The following is a 21,264-nucleotide window of genomic DNA, read 5'->3' on the forward strand; positions in this document are numbered from 1 at the left end:
TCCGTTTCAGGAGACAGCACCTCCAACTCTGATTAAGAATCTAAATTATTGCATTAGCACACAAACATCCCTAAACACACTGCTGTGAGCACAAGCAAAAACATACCCCCCACCATACCAATGCACACACACACACACGCACACACACATATACACAGCTCGTATGCCTGAACACATCTGGATATAATTACAAACGCAGCGGAAAGGCAAGCAACAGCTTTTGTTGCCTCTGGTCCTTGAAGGGCGGTGTTTTTGAGTGTGTGTGTGTGTGTGTGTGTGTGTGTGTGTGTGTGTATGTTGCGATTGTATGTGCATGTTTGTTTGGTGGAACGAGAACAAATGGGACTATTATATAGGCAGGGGGCAGAGAGCAAGTGGGCGAAGGGAAACACAGTTATTACACCAGTATTTGATGAGGCTGAAGCTGTTTGTTTCGTTGCAAAGTCCGATGGAGCAGAGCCAGACGGGTATTGATTAGATTAGCCTAAGGTTGTAAAAACGCAACAGTCTATTACGACAATTTTCCACTGAATAAACAAGCGTGACAAACACAGATGATTCCCAAGAAATCTATCAGGCGCACAAATTAGGAATACTTAAATACATGGACAATATTTGTGAGATGACTTAATCATGACAACTCACCCCGATGCCTCCGCACGGTAACCTCACAAACATGGGACTCACTGAACCTGAGAGAGAAAGGATAGTTAAGAATTAGAAAGAGTGATTGAGAAATAGAGAATGAAAGAGCAAAAGGTTACCAGGTGAGGAGGTAACTTTCTGGATTCACAGGCCCAAATGGGTGCATGACCCCTGAAACGTGCATTTGACTTTGTGACCTAATCTAACAGCAATCGTACACAGGGGCAGGCTTTAATTGGGCAAGGTGAAGAAGGAGAAAGGATCTCATTCCCTTGATAATCAAACCCTCTCCGTCTTCACGGGGATTCAAGATTTAAGGTCTGTTTTAGTAGAAAACGGAAACAAATAAACTTTTACTTCTCTGACTGGTGAGAAAATAAACCCAACTCTTCTGGAAACAACAATTACATTTAAATGACTTCACCTTTAGTTTTATGTCTGTTCTAACTGCACAACAAATGTTTTATGTAAAACAGGTTTAACTTTTTACCTCAGCGGATGTTGGAATATTACTCTACCCAGTTAAGTGGTAATCTCGAAGATTTCAGTTACGTTCTCTTTGGCAGCACCTTATGGCGACAAGCGGTAAATGCGGGAGCACACTTCCCAGATATCCAGACAGTGTCGCATGTGTGACGTCCACGGTTGTAACGGTTGTAACTCTTGATTTTCCTCGCTGACGGTGGCTTTCCTTTTTAGACTGTTTGCCTTCATTGGAGTGGATTTTCACTTATTTTTGAAGTTGTATCTGTAGTCATCAATCTTTTCTTAGTTTGTTCCGCCATAGTAGATTAACCTCGCAACACTTGCGGTTAGCTCTGCCTACCCTCTCTGGCAGACCAACCACTGCTGGGTGATAGAAAACATGTCACTAACTGGGCGCTGCTTGTGATTTTTCCCATGAAAGTCGCCACCAGACATTTATTTAAATGAAAATCTTTGAGATTGTCACTTTAATGTTCACTAAATGTTTTAATATAATAACATAACTGCCCAAATTTTTAATCCATTAAAGAGGCATCAATCGAGTGTTGACAACTGGTTTAATGTTAAGTTTAATGAGTACAACAGCAGACCTGTGAAGCTCAATGAGAGTGTGGCACGCTTATGACCAAGGTTGGAGGTCCAGGTCTAACTCAGCCACCCGCTAACTTGCTAAAAATACACGTGCTCAACAAAAAGAAACAATCTCTAACCAGAAATCTAAAACAGCATCTATAGATATTTGAATCCCTGGCTAGTTGCTCCCCTTTGGGTTTCCAACAGTTTGCATTTCACCTGCTCACTTCCTTCACCTGTTGGCTGAACCATACACAGGAGTATCTGGTAATTCTCCTGTGGAAGCAGCAATAATAAGAGGAATTTATGTCTCCAGTGGAGTGAAAGCTAAGATGACCACTGGGGTTTGCCCCTTAGGTTTTTGCACATGCATTCACATACACACACTCAGAGAGAGAGACTGCCTTGGCTACACCTGCTCCTAAAGCCACAAAGCCCAGACCTAAGTGACTAAGCAGCCTGTGTGACTTTAGTTAACAAGCGTCAGTGGGTCCTCACCTTATCGTAACACCTCCAGGACTTTATTAGATTGGACCTTTTGTTATGACACGGTTTAAGCATTAAAGCAGATTCCTTTAACAGACGCTGCAGATTCACAAAAAGAAGTACGTCTGAGATGCTCTTTTCTCATGGGGACAAATTATTTAATACTTAATATTTAATGTATGCATGTAATTTGAAATACAGTACAGTGTGTCGTATGTTTTTGGCGGCTATTGTGCTAAAAGTGATTTGCTTTATGTTTAAAGTACTTTAAAATATTACGATTTATCCAAACATTCATTAACTTTAGTGTAAAGCATACTAATGAAGACGATGTGGTTTGTAGTTTTTTTTTTGTGTGTGTGTGTGTATCAGTGTGTCTTACAGTCTAGTTTCTGCCGCAGAGGGTTGGTTCCATACAGCAGGACGTGGGCTTCAGAGTGCACCGTCTGTAACTCCTCCAGTGAGGCCTTCCTACCTCGGATACACTGCTCACAGAGTGGGATAGAGGAGAAGACAGAGAGAGGAGACAGAGGGAGAAAATTATGAATTAGCTTAAAAACTCCAGAGTCACCTTAGATGAAGGCAAGGATAGAGCTGCATGTAAGTAATCACACTGCATCATAGTGTCTATATGTGCAAATCAGAGTTCAGGAGGTAACACTGGTTAATTTTTAAGTAATAACCCCAGTAGTAAATCTAAGTGTCAGGGAAGAAAATGTCTACACACTGCCCCCTTCTGGTCATCATAAAAACCTACACATCAGAGTTGAATAATGGCATGTTTTAAACTAGAAGCTTTCAAATCTTGTTAAAGATATTCTCTAAGATAATTCTAAAGGGGAGAAATAAATATAGAATACAGCAGCCATAAATAGATATGAAACACCATTTACGTGTTTACAACACTATTCGTGCAGTGTAAAGAGGCAAATTGACAATTTGTGTAATACAACAAACTGAGGAACAATCCATGCATAGCTGCAAGAACATCCATTGTCAGGGTGAAGAGTGCCTGCTTTGTTTTCCAGCCACCTAATAATCATGTACCTTTGACTGTTAATTACTTATTAACTTGTTTAATTCTCCGTTATGGTTATGATACTGTGCATGTGCCATACTATACCATTACAACTATATATTCAGTTCTAAGTCATACAGTATGACATACACTGGATCAAACCTCTGAGTCAAAGTGTAACTGATGTCTTACCTCACAGTGCGCCCTGAGGCCTGTCTCCTGCAGTCGCGACCAGATACTCTGGATGCGTCCAGCGTGCTCTGGATGACTGGTGGTGTTACCACACATACACTGGTGCTTCTGCATCAATGAGTCATACACTAACCCTGGAAAACACACAAATAAACACACACACAGTAATTGTATATCTTTGCCGAAAAGGCAATGAACACTTGTCAAAACAAGAATCCTGTAATCCCACTGTAAGCCTCATGGTGTGATTATCGAGTGCACCTGTCTTATTATAAACTAAATGTCATGTTGAGAGCTTCCATAGAAATGAGTTGATTATGTGCAATAAATTACACTTGTAGTGGTTTATATCGTCATGGGAAACCAAATACCTAGCAACAGTCCTGTGCATATACACAACCACTGTGTGCTGGCTCATCATGCTGTGCAGTTCCAGGAAATGGTTTCCTCTAACCTGCAATCAGCAGGATGAAAGTGTGTGTAGATTGCTGTTTACCAGTCGACTTTATGACAGATCTCTGTGTGAGAGCAGTGCAAACACCAATAAAAAGCACAATTTTCATAGTTATGCGCAGTGTGTATGTAAAAGACCCATCTTATCATTATTTCTCTGCAGACCTGTGGTAAACCGAGGCTTGGCAGGCGGCTCCTGTACAAGGGGGAAGGAGGCGGAGGCTGGAGATGACTGAGCCCTGGAGAGGGGGCGATGTCCCGCAAAGCTGACTGATAACCCGGCTGCTTCCATCGAGGCTTGGTAGTTCCTCAACTGGTGGATCCGCTGCTGCTCTAACAGCAGAGCCTGCTGCTCAAAAACACACACAAGCACGAAGACATGTAGTATATAGTACAGTTGCTGGACTGCAGTTGCATTCTGCTGCCAGAAGATGGCACTAGACCCCTGCAAATACTAAGCTGCCATGATACACAATATACTGTATGCAGCATTCTTTTGAGTTGATATTATGTTACACAGGCATTCAGCAGCTTTATGTGTTCACATGACTGTTTTTAAAAGGAAAATACAATAATAATAATAATAATAATAATAATAATAATACTTTATAGTATTAAATATAGTATTTTGTGGAATTTTAATTTTGAAACCTTTTTACAGGTCTGTTTTTATCTGGTCTGGCGAGTTAAAAATCCGATAAATCAAGGAAATTAATAAGTTTCCTCAATAGAAGTTCTCTATTGTTTTTCTTTATATTGAATAAAATACGGAGTATAAATATAATATGTATCCTGCTACTTTATAACAGCTTAGTAATCGAAGTCAGACCTCTGTGGGTCACTTATGAAAGGTCAATCAGATTGAATCCTGTTCCTGTTACAGTAAATATGGTAGTGAAAGGAGATCTTTCAAATATTCCAATGAGATTTTATTAACCTAGATGTCTAAAAATATCTGTTTTTTGAGTCTTTGGTTGAAAATACTATTCTTAAAGTTGTCTTTTGACAAGGATAATGGATGCTATTAGTATGATACCACTTTATTCTCTGCTTGAATTCATGATTACTTATTTCTTTTGAATTTAAAGGAAGCAACCTAAAACACCTGACAAATATTAATCCATAAAATTATATTCAAAAAAAGAAATACATTTTATGAACATGTACTTATTATTAATTAAAAAATAGGAAAGTGTCTTTTATAAGCGCTTTGAACTTTACCCAATTATCTGTTTGTATGAGACATAAATATTTGGGTGATTGTGCCACTCAGAGGAGTCTCACAGAGCAATCCTGTTGTTCAATTCCGATGGGCGTGTCTGCTTACACTATGGGCGCCATGGCGACAGTGAGAGGAGTGCCTGATTGAATTTGGCTGAGCGGACAGCAGGGATGGGCTCGACAGATGAGGACACGGTGTCCTGACTGTGTGCGGGTGTGTGTGTGTGTGTGTGTGTGTGTGTGTGTGTGTGGCCACAAAAACAGTGTGAGCAATATGCAGACACAAAATGTATGTTTTATGTGTTCATGGATGAGTTATGCAAAACTGGAGAATGTGTGTGCAACAGAGAGTTCTGTGTGGGTGTACAGTAAGTATTTTAAAAGCAGGAGGATGTGATGGTCCATATGGAGTCGTGCTAGGTAGTAGTGTGGAGGAGGTACACATGCCCTGAGCCATTCATAGAAAACACACTACTCTGCTTTAGAAGAACATGTGTTGTGCGTGTAAAACATCTTTTGCGTGACTTGGGGAAAAAAATGTAAATACAGCTTAAATTATGCTGCAGAGTGGGCAGGACAGACAGCGAGGAAGAAAGGCAGATCGAATGGAGAGTGTAGTGTTTCAGTCCGTCTCTAACAGCTCCATCTGTCGCTGCTGTCAGATACTTCTCATCCTTTATCTTTAAAGCAGATTCACCAGAACATTCTGGTTACCATTAAAAATATGCTTACATAGTGTCTAGTTATAGTCACTTTCAAGGTAAATGCATATAGATGAGGGCATCAGAAAAAGGGGGAACTTCAGAAGTCTGCAAAAATCAGATTTGCAAGCGTATCAGTTTCATCTTCCTTCTTTGTATTTTCACTCTTTACTTTTGAAAAGAAGATTGAACTTGTGGATTCGGCATTTTTACTGACTGTAATTTCATGCCCAGTCAGTCTCCAATTTCTTTTATCCACTCGTTTTTTTCTCATATCCTCATTCTGTTCTCACCTTCATCTTCTATCTGTGCATGATTGTTCCCCACCATCTTTTTATTCCCAACTTCACCTGTCATTCACCTTCTGCCAACCCCACTTCATTACCTGTCGGAACAGGAAGTCCTGCTCAGCCTGTCTCTCCCTCTGCTCCCTGTCATCATGCTCTTGGGGGTCTGGAGGCTCCTGCTTGATGACCAGCCCTCGCAGAGGCCCCGTCTCTGGTACAGATGTAGAAGAGGACGACGAGGATGAGGTGGAGAGCCCCTGGTGCTCCCTGAGTTCTTCTTCCGTCTCCTCTGGGTGACTCTGGTGCTGCCGGGCTGGTCCTGTGGCGCTGGAGCTTGCAGCTGAGACTTGATCACTGGGCTTGGACATGATCTAGGGGAAGGAAAGAGAAGTTCAGCGGAGATGATTTCCACTTATTTCCACTGAGTCATGCACGCTTAAATTAGGCCACTGAAGGATCAACTGTAATTAAAAATTAAAGATATAGTGTTTTTTCAGCCCTAAGTATTGTCTGCAGGTATTACAGTCAGGCCACATATAGCCACAACAACCTTTACGAATAACTTTGGCCAGTGTACTTCTTTTAAACCAATACAATGCCGCCTGTCCCTGCTCTACTGTGCTGTATTGGGCCATGAAAGCCACAGGTCAAATACAGGACTTTAAAAAAGCTATTTGTGTCCAATAGGAACCAAACTGTCAAAGTTGACTTAATATCTTAATCCTTACCATCATTTCTGAAACATAACCGAGTAGTTTGGTGCCTAAATCAAACCAAGTACATGTTTAACCATGTGACAGAGTTGCAGTTTAGGTAGATTTGGGCAACAACACTACTTAAGTTAAAGATATAATCTCGAAGATTTTCATTTAAATAACTGTCTGTTAAGTCACTATCTATCGCCGAATGAGATAACACAATGGTGATGGAGCCTATGGCCCACTGATGAAAGCATTCGCAGTATTACAGGCTGGGTGTCTGGTGTGACATTCGCAAAAAAAAAAAATCACAAGCGGCTCCCAGTTAGTGACGCGTTTTCCATCACCTAGCAGTGGTTGGTCTGCCAGAGAGGGTAGGCGGAGCTAAGGTAACAAACTCACGTGTGTAAAGCGTTTTTTTTTCAAGTCTCTGCAAGTGTTGCGAGTAAACAGTAATCTACTATGGCTGAACAAACAAAGAAAAGATGGATGACTACAGATACAACTTCAAAAATAAGTGAAAATCCAAAGAAAGAGAAACAAATTTGACGCTCAGATGAAGGCAAACAGTCTAAAAAGGAAAGCGACCGTCAGCGAGGAAAATCAAGAGTTACAAACAGATAACATCTGGTTATCTGAGAAGTGTGCTCCCGCAATTGCCGTTTATCACCATAAGGTGCCGCTAAATAGAATGACACTGAGATCTTTGAGATCATCACTTTAAGTTAAGGAAAGACGATTGTTTGTGTTTAAAGTATTCGTCATATAGACTTTTCAGAAAACTTCAAAAAAGAAACCAGAATCGCTTAAGGACAAAAAGGAAACTTCAGCTTTAACTTGATAAAAGAGGGGACAGAAGTCTTGTTAAAATCAAGTAGAACATCAAATCTAATAAAACCATTCCAAAAATAGCTGACTGACCGGTTCAGTACAAAGAAGGATGTAAAAGATTGAAAGTTTAACCAAACAAAAGCTAACATGAGCCACCCACTTGTACCTTTTGTACACATGGAGATAAACTGGACCTGTACAATGACCTTGGTTATTTATCTATGTAAGAACTTTTCAAAGAATCTAAAGTCGTAAATGCACACAAAGGTAGTTAACTTTACCAAGTCTGGGCCTGAACGAGAGCAGAACACTAAACAGAGGACCTGAGGGAGAAAGAGAGGAAGAATTGTAGAGGGGCGATTGTGGGAATCTTGTTGTGGCAGCTGTCCCTGTCCCTGTCGTCAAAGACCTCAACCTTGATGTGTAGGTCATGATTGGAGTGGACCACTGTTTGTGCACGGAACACATACACACACAGAGAAACACACACAAAGACACACACACACTCGGCTGGCATATTGCCCAGGGAACAGTCCATTGACGTCAGAGAGCAGGCTCTTGCCTCATCCCAGTCCCTCTTCTCCAAACAAACTCAAAACACTCGTTCACTCCTGCTGCATTGACTCTCACTCTTCTTTCTCTCGTGTTTTTTTTTCTCCTTCCAGCCCTCCTTTTTAACAGAGGAAATAGTTGCCGGGACATGAACCATGCGGGAGAACGGATAATACATAAGCCTGTTGAATCAGTTGGAAGACAGAGAGCAGGAGGTGGAGTGGAGAGGGTGGTTGTATACATAAACACTTGACACTAGTTGACTTATGTCATTATCTGTCTGTCACTTTCACACACATCCAGAACAATATGATGTCAGTGAGTGTACAACAGTTTTAGCTGTCTCAGGTAATTAATTGTAGGCAGCTCCGGTTGGAACTGATTCAAGATTCTTTCATTCCTTTCTTTGTGCCAACATTTCCAAATGTTAAAGGCAAATTTTGAGGTGGCAGGGAGGGCCTCTTTCTCAGTGCTGCCTAGACTATAAATATGAAAATATGAATAAGGAAAGGATAAAAGGCTGTGGGTGATTCATTTTATACAAAGTGGTGGATGTTCTCCGGTGAACAGGGTGATTAGTCAAACTAACATACATACCACTGGTACATTAGGCTAGTTTGTGACACTGAATTGAAGTTATTTCTATTTAACGTTTTTCAACCTGATTTTTCCTATTGAAATCAGACATCTCTTTTACAAGTAACATTAAATGAGACAGCTAAGACTCAAAAGATTTCACCAAATTTGTAATAATGTTCACGGGAACTAAGTTTTAGAGTATGTGCATAATATATTGTAAGCTTTTCATCTAAGTGCAGTCATGAAGGTCCTTCTCCAGAGAATTAAAGCTGGTATTTGAACTATTCTGCAGAGACATACTACAATCTTGATTACTGTACCTCTGTTAAATAGAAAGTGTTCTTCAAGAGTTTTTTTTTCTTCTGAACTTGACTTTATTATGCAGCTGTTTTTCTTGGGGGTCCTTCTACATTTTCCATTTTGTTATGTCGTTTGAGAGGCCGTTAAGAGGAAAACTAAGCAAAGCAATGTCTAGCTGGGGATATGCAAGTACTGTATATTCATTTAGTAAGAAATAGGACTACTGCATATACAACTCCACTGATTGTGGAGCTGTACAATCTTATAAGAAGACAGACCATGCATTTAAAGCTACTGTGAGGAGCCTTCGGTTGTGTTGATTTTGGCGCCCCCTGTGGACAAAGCCGTGCCTCTTATCTCTTTGCTGATTTTGTTCTGTACATTCTTAAGTAAAAACAAATCTCATCCTGGACGAGGAGGAGCATTAAGAAAACTAAATTGGGTTTTATTTTACCTCCAGTGCAGAAAGAAGTGACAAGTCTTTGAGATGGCTGCATTTAGGCCACTGTCAGAACCTGTTATGCAGCTGTTCATTTTACTGTAAGTGCACACCACAACAGCATTAATTGTTGTCAGAAACAGATATTTTCCTACAGAATAAAAAGTACATATAAAAATGTTTGCACTGCCCATTGAAGCCCCCCTTCATTTAAAGATTTATGCTTTTCTACTATTGTATTAAAATGTACACACATATGTTCCACTGATTTTGCCTGATCAGACCCCGTCTGAGGGCATGTGTGTACACACTGATCACATTTTCCTGAACATCTTATCAGGTCTGTAGCTATGCATCATCTGTGCCACTATGGCAACTGCTAGTGGTTATTCTTGTTTAATCACAGATCACAGGCTTGGAGTACACTCACAAGCCACTGAATGTAAAAGCCTAGACTGCCAAATTTTATCCAGACAGTATCTCTCAAGGCACTGTCTTGTTACTTAAAGTCCCTAGAGTCCCTTACTTATTCCCGGTGATATATAGGAATAGGGAGTATTGGCTTCATACGTAAAATGACAGTTTCCACAAAGCTAACTGACCTTTTCAAACTCTACAGACATGAGCACCATCCTCTCTGTCTCTTCACAGAAACAGCTTTTACTTTTTAGTGAAGTTAATTAAACATTTACAGCTTGTTGAAAGCAGACTAGCTGCCTTTAATTAAAAAGGGAACAGTGTGGAAAATGGCTTCAACTGGTGCTTTAAAGTAAAATCTTCGAGTGTGCCTAAATGCAGTAGGAAAAGAATTAGGCAGGAGATAGTGTACATGCTGCACAGCTGCCAGTCTATCACAGAGCTCACACAAGTACTGTACAAAAAAAACATACAGTATTCACACCTACAGGCACTCTGGGAAGAAACCAGAGCAGTGAGAGGAAACCACGCTTACACAGGGGGAACACACAAACTGTACACAGAGAAGCCTCAGCTGGTGGACTGGCTCAAATCTGATGTATGAGAGTCAAATGGGCTTCCCACTGACTGAGCCACCATCCCAGCCAGCCCTTGCACTATAAACTACAGTTATATTAAGCAAAGAACCTAATTGATACAGTGTTTCCAAAAGTGACTCCTAAATACAGGAGCTTATAGATTATTAGTGTTTAGAGGTGCATTGTGTAAGATTTAATATTTCCAATGTGTGAAGGGATAGTAGAGGAACTGAAAAACTGAGACTTTCCCCAACTTCCTCCATGCCTCCATTTGCCCGCCTCGCTGCCAAGAGCTCATTCTCCGCCCCTACAGTCAACAGTGTGCAACACGAGACAACGCAAGGTGTGAAATGGAGACAGACAATGCCAACAAATGACGCCACCCACAACAACACCAACACAAAGTACACGTAAGAATACAAAACAAAACGTTTTATCTAGTGAAGACGGTCTGGCCAGACAGGAATGTGACCGACGACAGGGGGAAAACTAGAGTCAACATGCTTGGGATGATTTGCTGGTTCGCTGGCGTAATTTGCCATTTGGTTACGAAGCATGATGCCAGATTCATGCAGTATATTGACGTTAGAGCTAGTTGGCTAACCTTAGCTAGCTCGCTAACATTATGACAACCAAAATACTATCCGAGTGTGTATGTCAGTTATCTAGCTTGACAAATAACTTTGCCAGCTAACATGACAAATTATGTAGCAAAACAAAGCAAATGTGTATAACTAATGATTGTTTTCTAATAGCTAATACATGGCAACAAGGTACCATTAGCAAACAAGCAATGTTAGCTTGTCTGCTATCACAGACGATTTGCCAGTTAGCCAATGTAGCAAAATACCATTGAGGGGATAACATCAGCGCGTGCAGGAATGTTGACTGCAGTTCACTCAACGGCCAACTGTGTCACTAACAACAAGGAAGTTACACAAAGCACCTTTATGTATTACTGTAATTTATAAGGTTCTGACGTAGTTAGGGGAAAGAGCAGGACATAATCTTAACAGCAGCTTCATATTTTCATACTTGTTCCTTATTCATTTAATCACTGATTACACACAAACTTGGAGCATGTGCAGCTTTAAAACAGATTTGCTGAGCTCACAGGGGTATTTATCCTGCCAAAGATTCATGTGGTTTGTGTTTTTAGATATTATTAACCTTTGATTCAACCAATTGATATTTAATCACTAATTGTTTGAGAAAAGGGCCAAAGTATTGCCCCTTGTTATCTGTGAACACATCTTTTGCCCATGTGATACTGGCCTTGCTGTCACGGTCTGTTCGCTACACTCTGTGCCCAGATTTTGTTGGATGGTTTTTTAACTTAAGATAAAAAAAAAGAAATTAAAAATCAGGCAGCAAGCAAACATAAGTTGTATTTCATAAGCCAACATTACATTATTTGACATCTCTACATTTCTTACTCTAGATTTGTGCTGTGCAATGATGTATAAATTGGCTGTTATCCAACAGGAATGCCTGCTCGAAATGTCTTAATTAACATGGATCCACACAGAGTGGGATGTGATTTGTTGGTACACCGAATAAATAAGGAATCCTGTTTCACACATGCCATATAAATTTAAAGCACAGGGTAAGAACATGCTCACAATAATTAGAGGTTGTGTTTTTTGTTTACACTTTTTCCTTAAAGGAGAAATTGGCCCCTGGAAAAAGCCACTGTCAGTCAAAGCTGGTGTTCTCTGTCATCAATAGAAGCAATAATATTTGAAATTGGCGCCATAGCTGTGGAGAAAGTTGTACAAACAGCTCGTGGTTTCGCCCATTCTCCATTCCTACAACACCCAGCGTGCATTGCACCCCTCCCTCTGAAAGGAACGGCCCAGCGAGAGACGCTGGAGTGAAATACTACCGTTTTCCAGTCAAGGACATGATTGCTGCAGACAATGGCTCAGAGCGGTGCAGAATCTGAAATATATCAAGATTATACCGGTGGATCATCTAAAAAATCTTCGGGTTTGCAGTCTACATTTCAAACCTGACGATTTTGAACAAGACATGACATCGGAGGCAGGCGTCCTAGATTGAGGAAGTGTAGTTTAGCAAGCTCCCTGGCCTCCGTCAGATGACGCGTTTTACGTAGTCTGGTGGAGGTTTTCCAGGGCCCATTGGAGAAGCGGATAGCGTCCTCCAAAGGCACAGAGCGAAGTTGCATTTTTTTCCTACCATAATGGCATTAGCTCTCCATAATAGCATGATAGGAGTGAGCTTGAAAATCGGCGAACTGGCCCTTTAATGGTAATCGTTGAGTGTGGTCTTAATGTGAAGGTGGTATTTGTTTTATTAAAAAATAACTCATAACTCTATAACATAAGGAAATGAAAACTGTCATGTTACAACATTGCTGTTATTATTTTGTATTTAAATAACCATAATGGTTCTAATTTAGTTTCTATTTATAAACACATAATGCAACTTATTAGTCCTAATTCTCCCTTTGAGTTGCCTTGTAAAGAGCATTAACACAAATTAATGCTACATGAAAATAACGTGGTATTACACCTAAGCTTGACTTAATTAGCTGAAGTCACAACAGCCCGGAGTGTCAAAGGGAGTCACTAACAGCCAAACAACGCAACGTAATGGAGCTTAATCCTACAGGAATTTGAGCGCACACACACACACACACACACACACACACACACACACACACACACACACACACACACAGACCGAACACAAACAACCATCTCTCTCTACAATGACCTTATAATGCTACAAATCCCCTCATCACCCTGTACACGCACATCCACACGCACTTTCACGCACTCCTATAACGATGCAGTGAGTCACATTTCCTGCGTGACCATATATGGAGGCAGCTTCCGCTAGAGCACAGTTGCCAGGGTGACGGAGAGAAGTAGGGAACACATACAAGGAAGACTTGCTAGAAGACTTGCTGATTGCAGGCTGATTCATCCGGCTTTTGGTGCAAAGACAGGATTCACAGACATTAACCAAATCAGTGTCACGAAGATGGACAGATACTCCTACACACACCAGACACACACACACGCACACACACACACAGACTACTGAACAGACTTTTATGCATAGATATATTAAGCTGATCTGCCACAGCAAATGTTTCCTTTGATACCAGTCTTGACACATGTACACACACACACACACACACACACACACACACACACACACACATATGGCATGTGGCACCAACACACACACAAACACACAGAAATTGGGCTACCTTGTTGATGATGTGTTGCTGCTGCTGTTGTTGGAACTGCTGCTTGTGTTTCTCCAGGAACTGCTGGTGCTGCTGCTGGACCACCAGCTGCTGCAGGGCCTGGGCCTGTCCACACTGCTGCTGGGGCAGAGGGGCCGACTGGGTTCTTCCCAGGGGACGGTGGCCCCGCGCGAGTTTGGAGACAGCGGGTGATGGTAGTGGGAGGCCACCAAGACCAACTGTGGTAAAAGTACAAGTCACAGGAGAACAATATTGTTTGTTGTTGATCTTATATAAACCAGAAACTGGTTTAAAGCTCTTGTAAAGCGTTTTTTGCTGGTTATTAAACAGACTGAAATTAATTCTTATGACTCTACATGACCTACAAAAGCAAACCAGACTAACTATTTCTATATAGTTATTTTTAATGGCTGAAACTGCTGGCGGGGGGTAGGTGTCAGACAAAGCGGTTACATTGTTTACATTTACCAGGGCAAAAATTTAAAGTGAGTGATAGATATGAAAGGATGAGATTGGTTGTAAAAAAAACACCACTTAAGCATGTACAGGACAAAATCAGCATAGAGATAAGAGGTACGGCTTTGTCCACAGGGGGCGCAAAAATCAACACAAACCAAAAGTTCCTCACTGTAGCTTTAAGTACCCTATGTAGAAAACAATGTCTGACTGTGATGCCTAGTAGACTTGGATGTCCTGAAATCCCTGCAAAAATGCTCTTGAGTGAAATGCTATTAAGACACCAAATATGACCAAAGGTGAGTCACAGAATTTACAAAAATAATTTAGAAAGCGCAGCAAAGATAAAATTACATCAGAGCATTGCTATGCATCTTACAAAAAGCTACTACTATCTACTTTATTACAATATTCACACTTGTGGTACTTTAAACTGGCAGAAGAAATTAGTCTTGTTCTGCCTGTCACTGATTTAAAAAGTATTGCAGACATTTTTAATGCTATTTTTTGGGCCATTTTGCCTTAGCTGAAGAGATCCAGGAAATATTGGGAGAAGAGAGTGGGGGATGACATGCAACAGAGGGCCAAGGAGGGAAATCGAACCAGCGGCCACTGTGTCTGAGAGTGTAGCCTCTGTATATGCTGTTCCTGCTCTAACCACTGAGCTAAATCAGCGCCCCCATTGCAGACATTTTATAGTCGTGACAAAACACAAGCCAATAAAATCACACATCACTTACATACTGTCATCTTACAAGGATTAATTTCTCTGCATATATTAAATTAGTCAAATTAAGGAAAAGTGGACTCCCCGTAGTGTAGCTGATAGCAACACAGAGTGCTCTATATTAATGTGGCATGAAATTGCTTCAACGATCCACACATCCACAAGCATTAATTCATACATCAGCAACTGACAGCTGACAAGTTAAGAAAAAAAATGTTATAGTACACACTGACCTATTGGATTGTGGCCCTGCTCCAGCAGCGCCATGTGTTGAAGGAGGGGGTTGTGACCAGCCGTGCCCCCTCCAGCCCCCTCCCTGTCCAAAACTGTAGATGCCAAGTAGGGGGGCAGGTGGGCAGTGGGCAGGAACGGAGCGGTCAGAGGAATGCCCTGCTGTAACGCAGGCAACGCCAGACGACTCTCGCCATCTTGGTGTCCTGATACCAACTTCAAGAGAGAGAGACAGAGAGAGATTGAGAGACGAGGACGGAGAAGGAAGGAGGCAGGCAGACAGATAGAGAGGCAGATGGATGGAGACAAAGAAAGGTCAAATGAGACAGAATGGGAAGGAGATGGAGAAAGGGAACCAGATGGAGAGAGAGACATGTCAAAATTATTGATAAGAGGTTTTTTTTCATCATTTTTCTATTCATAAGTGGAAATCGCTTTGTGCATAGACTGCCTTGGGTTGTTGATTTTCATGAACCCTTTTACTACTCACTGTAGTTAACTTACCAGGCAGTGGACGCGTTGGTGTTTGTCTAGTTTGTGTAGAAGTGTGATGATGTTGATCGTACTTGAATAGGGCATTGAGCATTTGGAAAGAGTTTTATATGGATTGAAGCACAGCCTTTATATTTAGCTTTCAATGTTAAGGTTATATAACTTCCCTTTGAAGAAAATGCTCTGAGTTATCACAGGAAGTATGGCAAGCACATACTTAATGTGCTACATTTCATGCACTTTCATTACCTTTGCTTCCACTTTGTCTCGCTTATTTGTGTGAGAAAGAAGCCATAATCATTGAATCTCTGCATTTCGATGTTGAATTTAAATTTAGTTTAATTTAATTTAATATCATTGTCCCGTTTCACTTTGTTCCCTTTCATTCATAAATCTACTAATTACTGTAGAGGTGTGTCAAGGCATGTGTGTGTGTTATAGGGCTGCCATTTGGCCTGCTACACAAGCGTGTACTGTTGAGACTATGTTTGCTAGTATGTGCCATGATTAATCATGATGCCACACAGGCACTATGTGACTGTATTTGAAAGAAACTATGTTTTTTTTGTTGTTCTCAATTAATACAATTAAAGGCATTTGGGATTGTGCATGGAGATATTTCTTTTTGTTCTGGACTATTTTATCTGTAGCTTTTATGAAACACAAAGCAAAATGAGACCCACTACGTTACATAGTACAGAATCCACCCTCCTCAAAATTACAAATGATCTTCTTTTAGCTGCTGATAGAGGAAAGAGCGCAATTTTAATTCTTTTAGATTTAAGGGGGGCATTCGACATAGTAAACCATGCCATTTTAACTGAATGTCTTGAGACCTTGTTGGGCGTCAAGGGCACTGCACTTTGTTGGTTTTATTCCTATCTTTTAAACAGAACCTTCTCAGTCACCGTAGGTAATCACTCATCCTTTAATTTTACATGTGGTGTACCGCAAGGTTAAATTTAAGGTCCTCTTTTATTCTCCATCTATATGCTCCCACTTGGTAATACAGTATTTTTTCTATTGCTATGCAGGAATCTTGGTTTCTTGGTGTAAGGATGTATGCTGTATTATACCATCAAAGTATATATAATGCATAATGTACTCACAGTGCTAGCAGGGCCTGTGGCTGGCAGTCCCAGGGTAATGTTAGGCAAGGAAGGGGAGGTGTAGAGCGAAAGCTGGCTGATTGAACCTTCCCTCGCAGCCAACCTCTGAAGCAGGGAGGCCTGTAGATACACAACATCACAGCATTACAGCGTACATGTACATATTCAGTCATACACATGCTGACACTAGCGGCAATGTTGGTTACCTCTCCTGGGCTGCAGGAGATGGTGACTCCATTCTCACTGGGGATGTTACTGGAGCTGTTGTTGGGGGAGCTGGGACCTGAGCCAGGTGCACTGTTGCATGCAGACTCTATAACACGCACAACACAGAGTTTAGATTTTAATTAGAACATGGTGTCCTGAGCCAATCAGCTTTCTGAGATGAAATATGACTCTGTTGATCCTTTCCCTTGTTATGTTACAGCCTTTCTGGAGTATATTCATAATGTGAAGTATGGAAGTGAATCTTCTTTTAACTTCTAAAACCTCATGTAAATACTATAGAACTTAATTTTGGTTTTTTCTTTTTACGCAAAAAATAAGCCAGAAAAATGTGCCACACAAAATCTATCACTGATGTTCCAAATATGGGGTACAATGGGGATATTGTAATGGTTTTAACTTGTCTATTATTTTAAACAGAATTAATTAGGTGACAAAAAGCCTACCAGCCACATCTAAGGAACGCTTCTTGGCGGTAGTGATGGGACCATCTTTCCTTCGGAGAAGAGGGCTGCTGCGGCGTTCTGTCACCTTCTGCTTTAGCCGGGAACGTAGCTTCAGGTTGGGCTCAGAAGCTGACAAGACACAGAGAGGAACAGGGACATGATGGAAAATTAACGGAAAAGTTGAAGAGGACTTGAAGTTTCACTCAAGTGAATGTCAAAACTTCAAGTAATTCAGATGTCCTTTTTCAAATTTGATGAAACACTATATAAGCTGTGTTGTCAGTTTGTTTTTGTGTCTTCAAATGAACCTTATCCCAAACCCATTAAACAAATGTGTAGCAGATAATTAAGTAGATTGAGCAAAGAACTGGCAGGGTTAAGTAAGTGCTTTCCAATTGGGCCACCCATTCTAAAAATATTTATGTGTTATATCCCCCAAATTAGCCCAATAAATGTGAAAATTACAGATTCTCTCTTAACTGTCACTCTGGCACTCAGCTTTGTGGTAGATTGCTGGGCCGCACATGAGGGAGCTTGTTCGCGGGCATGTAGTGGGGCTAATGAGCTCCTCCCTAAAGACTACACTGTATGTGTTGGCCGACAGATTGTGGAGCTGAGGTTAGCCATCACCGTGTGACAGTGGGAAGCACTGCCACGAGAGGGGAAGCAGCCAACTGGCAGCTTTCTTGACCTCATGCTTAATGATGCTTGCTCCACGCTCTACTAATGAATATTGCTTGTTTCCAGACGCTTTCAATTACAAAACTATTGCACTGCGAGTTCATGTGTGTTAGTATGGGAAGGGTTAGGATTTGCTGCTGAGCAGTATCGGCGAGTGCTACGCTGGAAAGGACAGAGAGTAGGCGAGCATTCAGTATGTTCCGGGGATCTTGTCAGGTCAGGGATAGAACCTGACCTTCTCTGGCCAATCGTGCTTTGGTGCCTCACTGGAAGACACAAGCAGCTTTATTCCCTCCTCCACTGGCTTCCTTCCGCTCAATTAGTTGAAGTTGGATGGTTGACCAAAAGTCGACCCTATGCTCATTCTTCTAACAAATAATGCTACATTCATTAGCTTCAGCAAATAATTCTACTTTTTGTACTGAAGGGATTTATTGTTAAAAGACTAAGATATCATTACAAACCCTTAGGCCCTTGCTTCCTGTAGCGTTCCCGCTTACCAAGGTAGGAAGAAGCTACAACAACTTTTGATGTACTTAGAGGTAAATGCACTCTACATACCTTATTGACTATGGGAATGAACGATTGTGAATAATGTCAGAGTAATGTTTCAAATGCAATTCACATTTTGAGCTTATGACGACTCAGATATTTATATTTTATCTAAATAAAGGGCACTCTTCTAAAGTCTTTGCTGAGAGGGATTGGGAGGGTCAGGATAAATTGCTATACGTACATTAGCTGAACTGAAGGGGACAGTGGGTAAATGAGGGAGTATGGGAGAAGGAACATAAGCCATTAAAGTTCAATTTTACTTTATTGCAAAGTGAATTGTAGTAGTTTGCTTCGTACATTAACACAATTTTTGAAATAATTATGAACTTATATTAGAAAAAAAAAAAATCTGATATCCTCCAATATTTTCTGGTACAAATTGCCTCACGGTCCTAAGCATTCAAGATTATTTCAATAGATAGATAGATTTGCCTGTTTGACTGTTTAAGTGTTTTGAGCACCTGCAAATGTCATCTTTGTTTGAATTTTAACAAATCATATCAATGCTCATTACATCTTCATTATATGACTAATAAAACTCTGATTGTCACCTTTGAACGTATACATTCTTAAAGACCCCCCGCCAGTTTTTAACCCTGTAAAAATCTCCATGTGGTGTTTTTCATGTGCTACACGACATATCAACATAAGCAGTCATCTCCATGGCTGGGCCTGTCTGCTTTTAAACTGCACTGTACCAAGGACAGGCTAAACAACACATTTTCAGATTGGCAGGTTTGAGATGTCACAAACCTAAGGAGCCAATCCTGTTAATGGACGGGTTGACGCTATGCATATCATTATGTGCAACCTATTGCTACCTCTGCCGCGATGTGTGAGCCAGCTGTAACCGTCAATGTAATTTTTGCAAACTCTACTGACTACTAACGTTAACGTTACTACTACTAATGATAAAATTTCAAGCTAGCTAAGTTTCAACAAGTTGCCACTAAACGATGACAGAGACGTGCTTTGTTTTAGCGGTGAGGTAGCGTTTGGAAATTTGCATAGTGGGCGGGGCTATGCAGATTTGGGAATTTTTAATGAGGGAGAAGGAGGAGATGCCTTGGGAGGATTTTTACAAGGTAAAAAAAACCAAAACACATCAGACACAATTTAATATTTCAAGCAAAGCATTTTATATGTCATAAAACATGACTGCTCTTTAATAATAAACAAACATATGACAACTCTTTTCTATGCATTGATGGGGCATTAACAAGGTGTAACAGGACACATTATTACTGTGAAGGTGATCTGACAGTGGGCTGTAGACGTCAGAGAAACTGTGGACAAATCTGATGGGTTGCCAGGAGAGGACAGACAACGCACACAATGACAGAATGAAGGAGGGGGTGGTCAAGGTTGTGTTGGTGCGTCCTGAGTCATTAAGAAATGGACAGATTAAAGGAGGAGTGGAGCGAGAGAGAGAGAGATGGTAGATAGAAAGATAAAGAAGGATAAGAGGAAGGTCACAAGGAGGTTAGGAGGACAGAAGAGGAGAAAGAGAGGGAAGGTGAAGTAGGGGAGTGTGTTTGTGGGCACTGGCCGCCACAGGGGTGTTCACCTCCGGACGCAGTGACTTTGAAGGGTGTTAGTGCCGACTGGGCAAAAGCACACCAGTGTGCACACGTGCGAACACACTCGCTGCAGAGGGCCCAGACTGGTTTTACTGCTGAGGCTGGCATTTTACAGTAGCCCTTTCCCCCTCCTTCACCTCCATCCATCCCCTCATCTCTCCCGTCTCTCTTTGCCCTGGCATAACTCCCTGTCCTTTTCCATTGTTGAGCCTCTGTCTTCAGTTTTTCAATGCAAACGTGCACCAGAAGCAACAAATGGCAACTGAAAAGCTACCTCATTATAACTTATCATTTTATGGTGACACTTATACCTGTGGTTGAAAAATATCTGGGCCTCTACTTCCACAGTCCTGGGATTATAAAGGTAACTCAAAAAAGGCATTTCCACAGAAACCAACTGTAGAAATATCCTAACTTTAGCCATATATGGACATATCAATACCAGATTAAAAGTGTCTATAAGTGGTCCTTAATCTTTCAATAGGGCAAGGAGGAGGAAACTGCTTCTCTGATACTAAACATATTGATCAGTTGCTCATCTGTTTTGACAGATGGGAGTCCCGAGCTGGGGGAAGCCATGCTGCTCTTCCAAGTAAGCGCAGAGAGGGAGGGAGATTTACGGAAATCAATAGAGTAGTTTTCTGAAACTCATCAGTGGAGCTTCCCAGAAATATCATCTATTGATGATACATTAGACAGAAGATAGAACATACCATACCGAAGGTAGACGGACAGGTGGACACATCTCACTTACATATTTTCTAGAGACGTGAAAGCAAATCAAGATAAGTGGTACTGCAAAGAACAAGATATTGTTCAAACATGGTGTTCTGATTAAAAGTATAGCTATTTCCAAAAGGTACCAAATACATAACTATCTCACCTATGACCTGACAAAGTCAGTATAAGCACAGAGACACCAAGGAGCAGGCTAATATTGCCCCCTGATAGTTTAAGTTTATTTTACTAGGATTACTATTATTTTAATGGGATTTGACATATTGTATTTATTCATTTAGCAGTTAGTGTGGTTCAGTTAAATACTTGAAAGTGGTTACAGCCCAA

The 21,264-nt window shown here is 41.0% G+C and overlaps 1 protein-coding gene across 1 annotated transcript in view; it reads right to left on the minus strand.

Annotated features, from left to right (window-relative positions):
• hdac4 (histone deacetylase 4) overlaps positions 1–21,264 on the minus strand; it is a 64,913-nt gene that overhangs the window by 25,968 nt on the left and 17,681 nt on the right. Inside the window, exons 7-16 of the mRNA XM_069663165.1 lie at positions 17,384–17,512; positions 16,919–17,025; positions 16,713–16,832; positions 15,114–15,327; positions 13,698–13,915; positions 6,161–6,433; positions 4,019–4,202; positions 3,401–3,534; positions 2,573–2,675; positions 646–692 (exon numbers count right to left, since the gene is read on the minus strand). Coding sequence (XP_069519266.1) covers positions 646–692; positions 2,573–2,675; positions 3,401–3,534; positions 4,019–4,202; positions 6,161–6,433; positions 13,698–13,915; positions 15,114–15,327; positions 16,713–16,832; positions 16,919–17,025; positions 17,384–17,512 — 1,529 coding nt within the window. The remainder of the gene's footprint in view (positions 1–645; positions 693–2,572; positions 2,676–3,400; positions 3,535–4,018; positions 4,203–6,160; positions 6,434–13,697; positions 13,916–15,113; positions 15,328–16,712; positions 16,833–16,918; positions 17,026–17,383; positions 17,513–21,264) is intronic.

The sequence above is a fragment of the Semicossyphus pulcher genome, unplaced genomic scaffold, assembly GCF_022749685.1.
Source record: "Semicossyphus pulcher isolate SPU_LCO1_2020_fin unplaced genomic scaffold, fSemPul1.0.p SCAF_15, whole genome shotgun sequence".
In the NCBI taxonomy this organism is placed as follows: domain Eukaryota; kingdom Metazoa; phylum Chordata; class Actinopteri; order Labriformes; family Labridae; genus Semicossyphus; species Semicossyphus pulcher.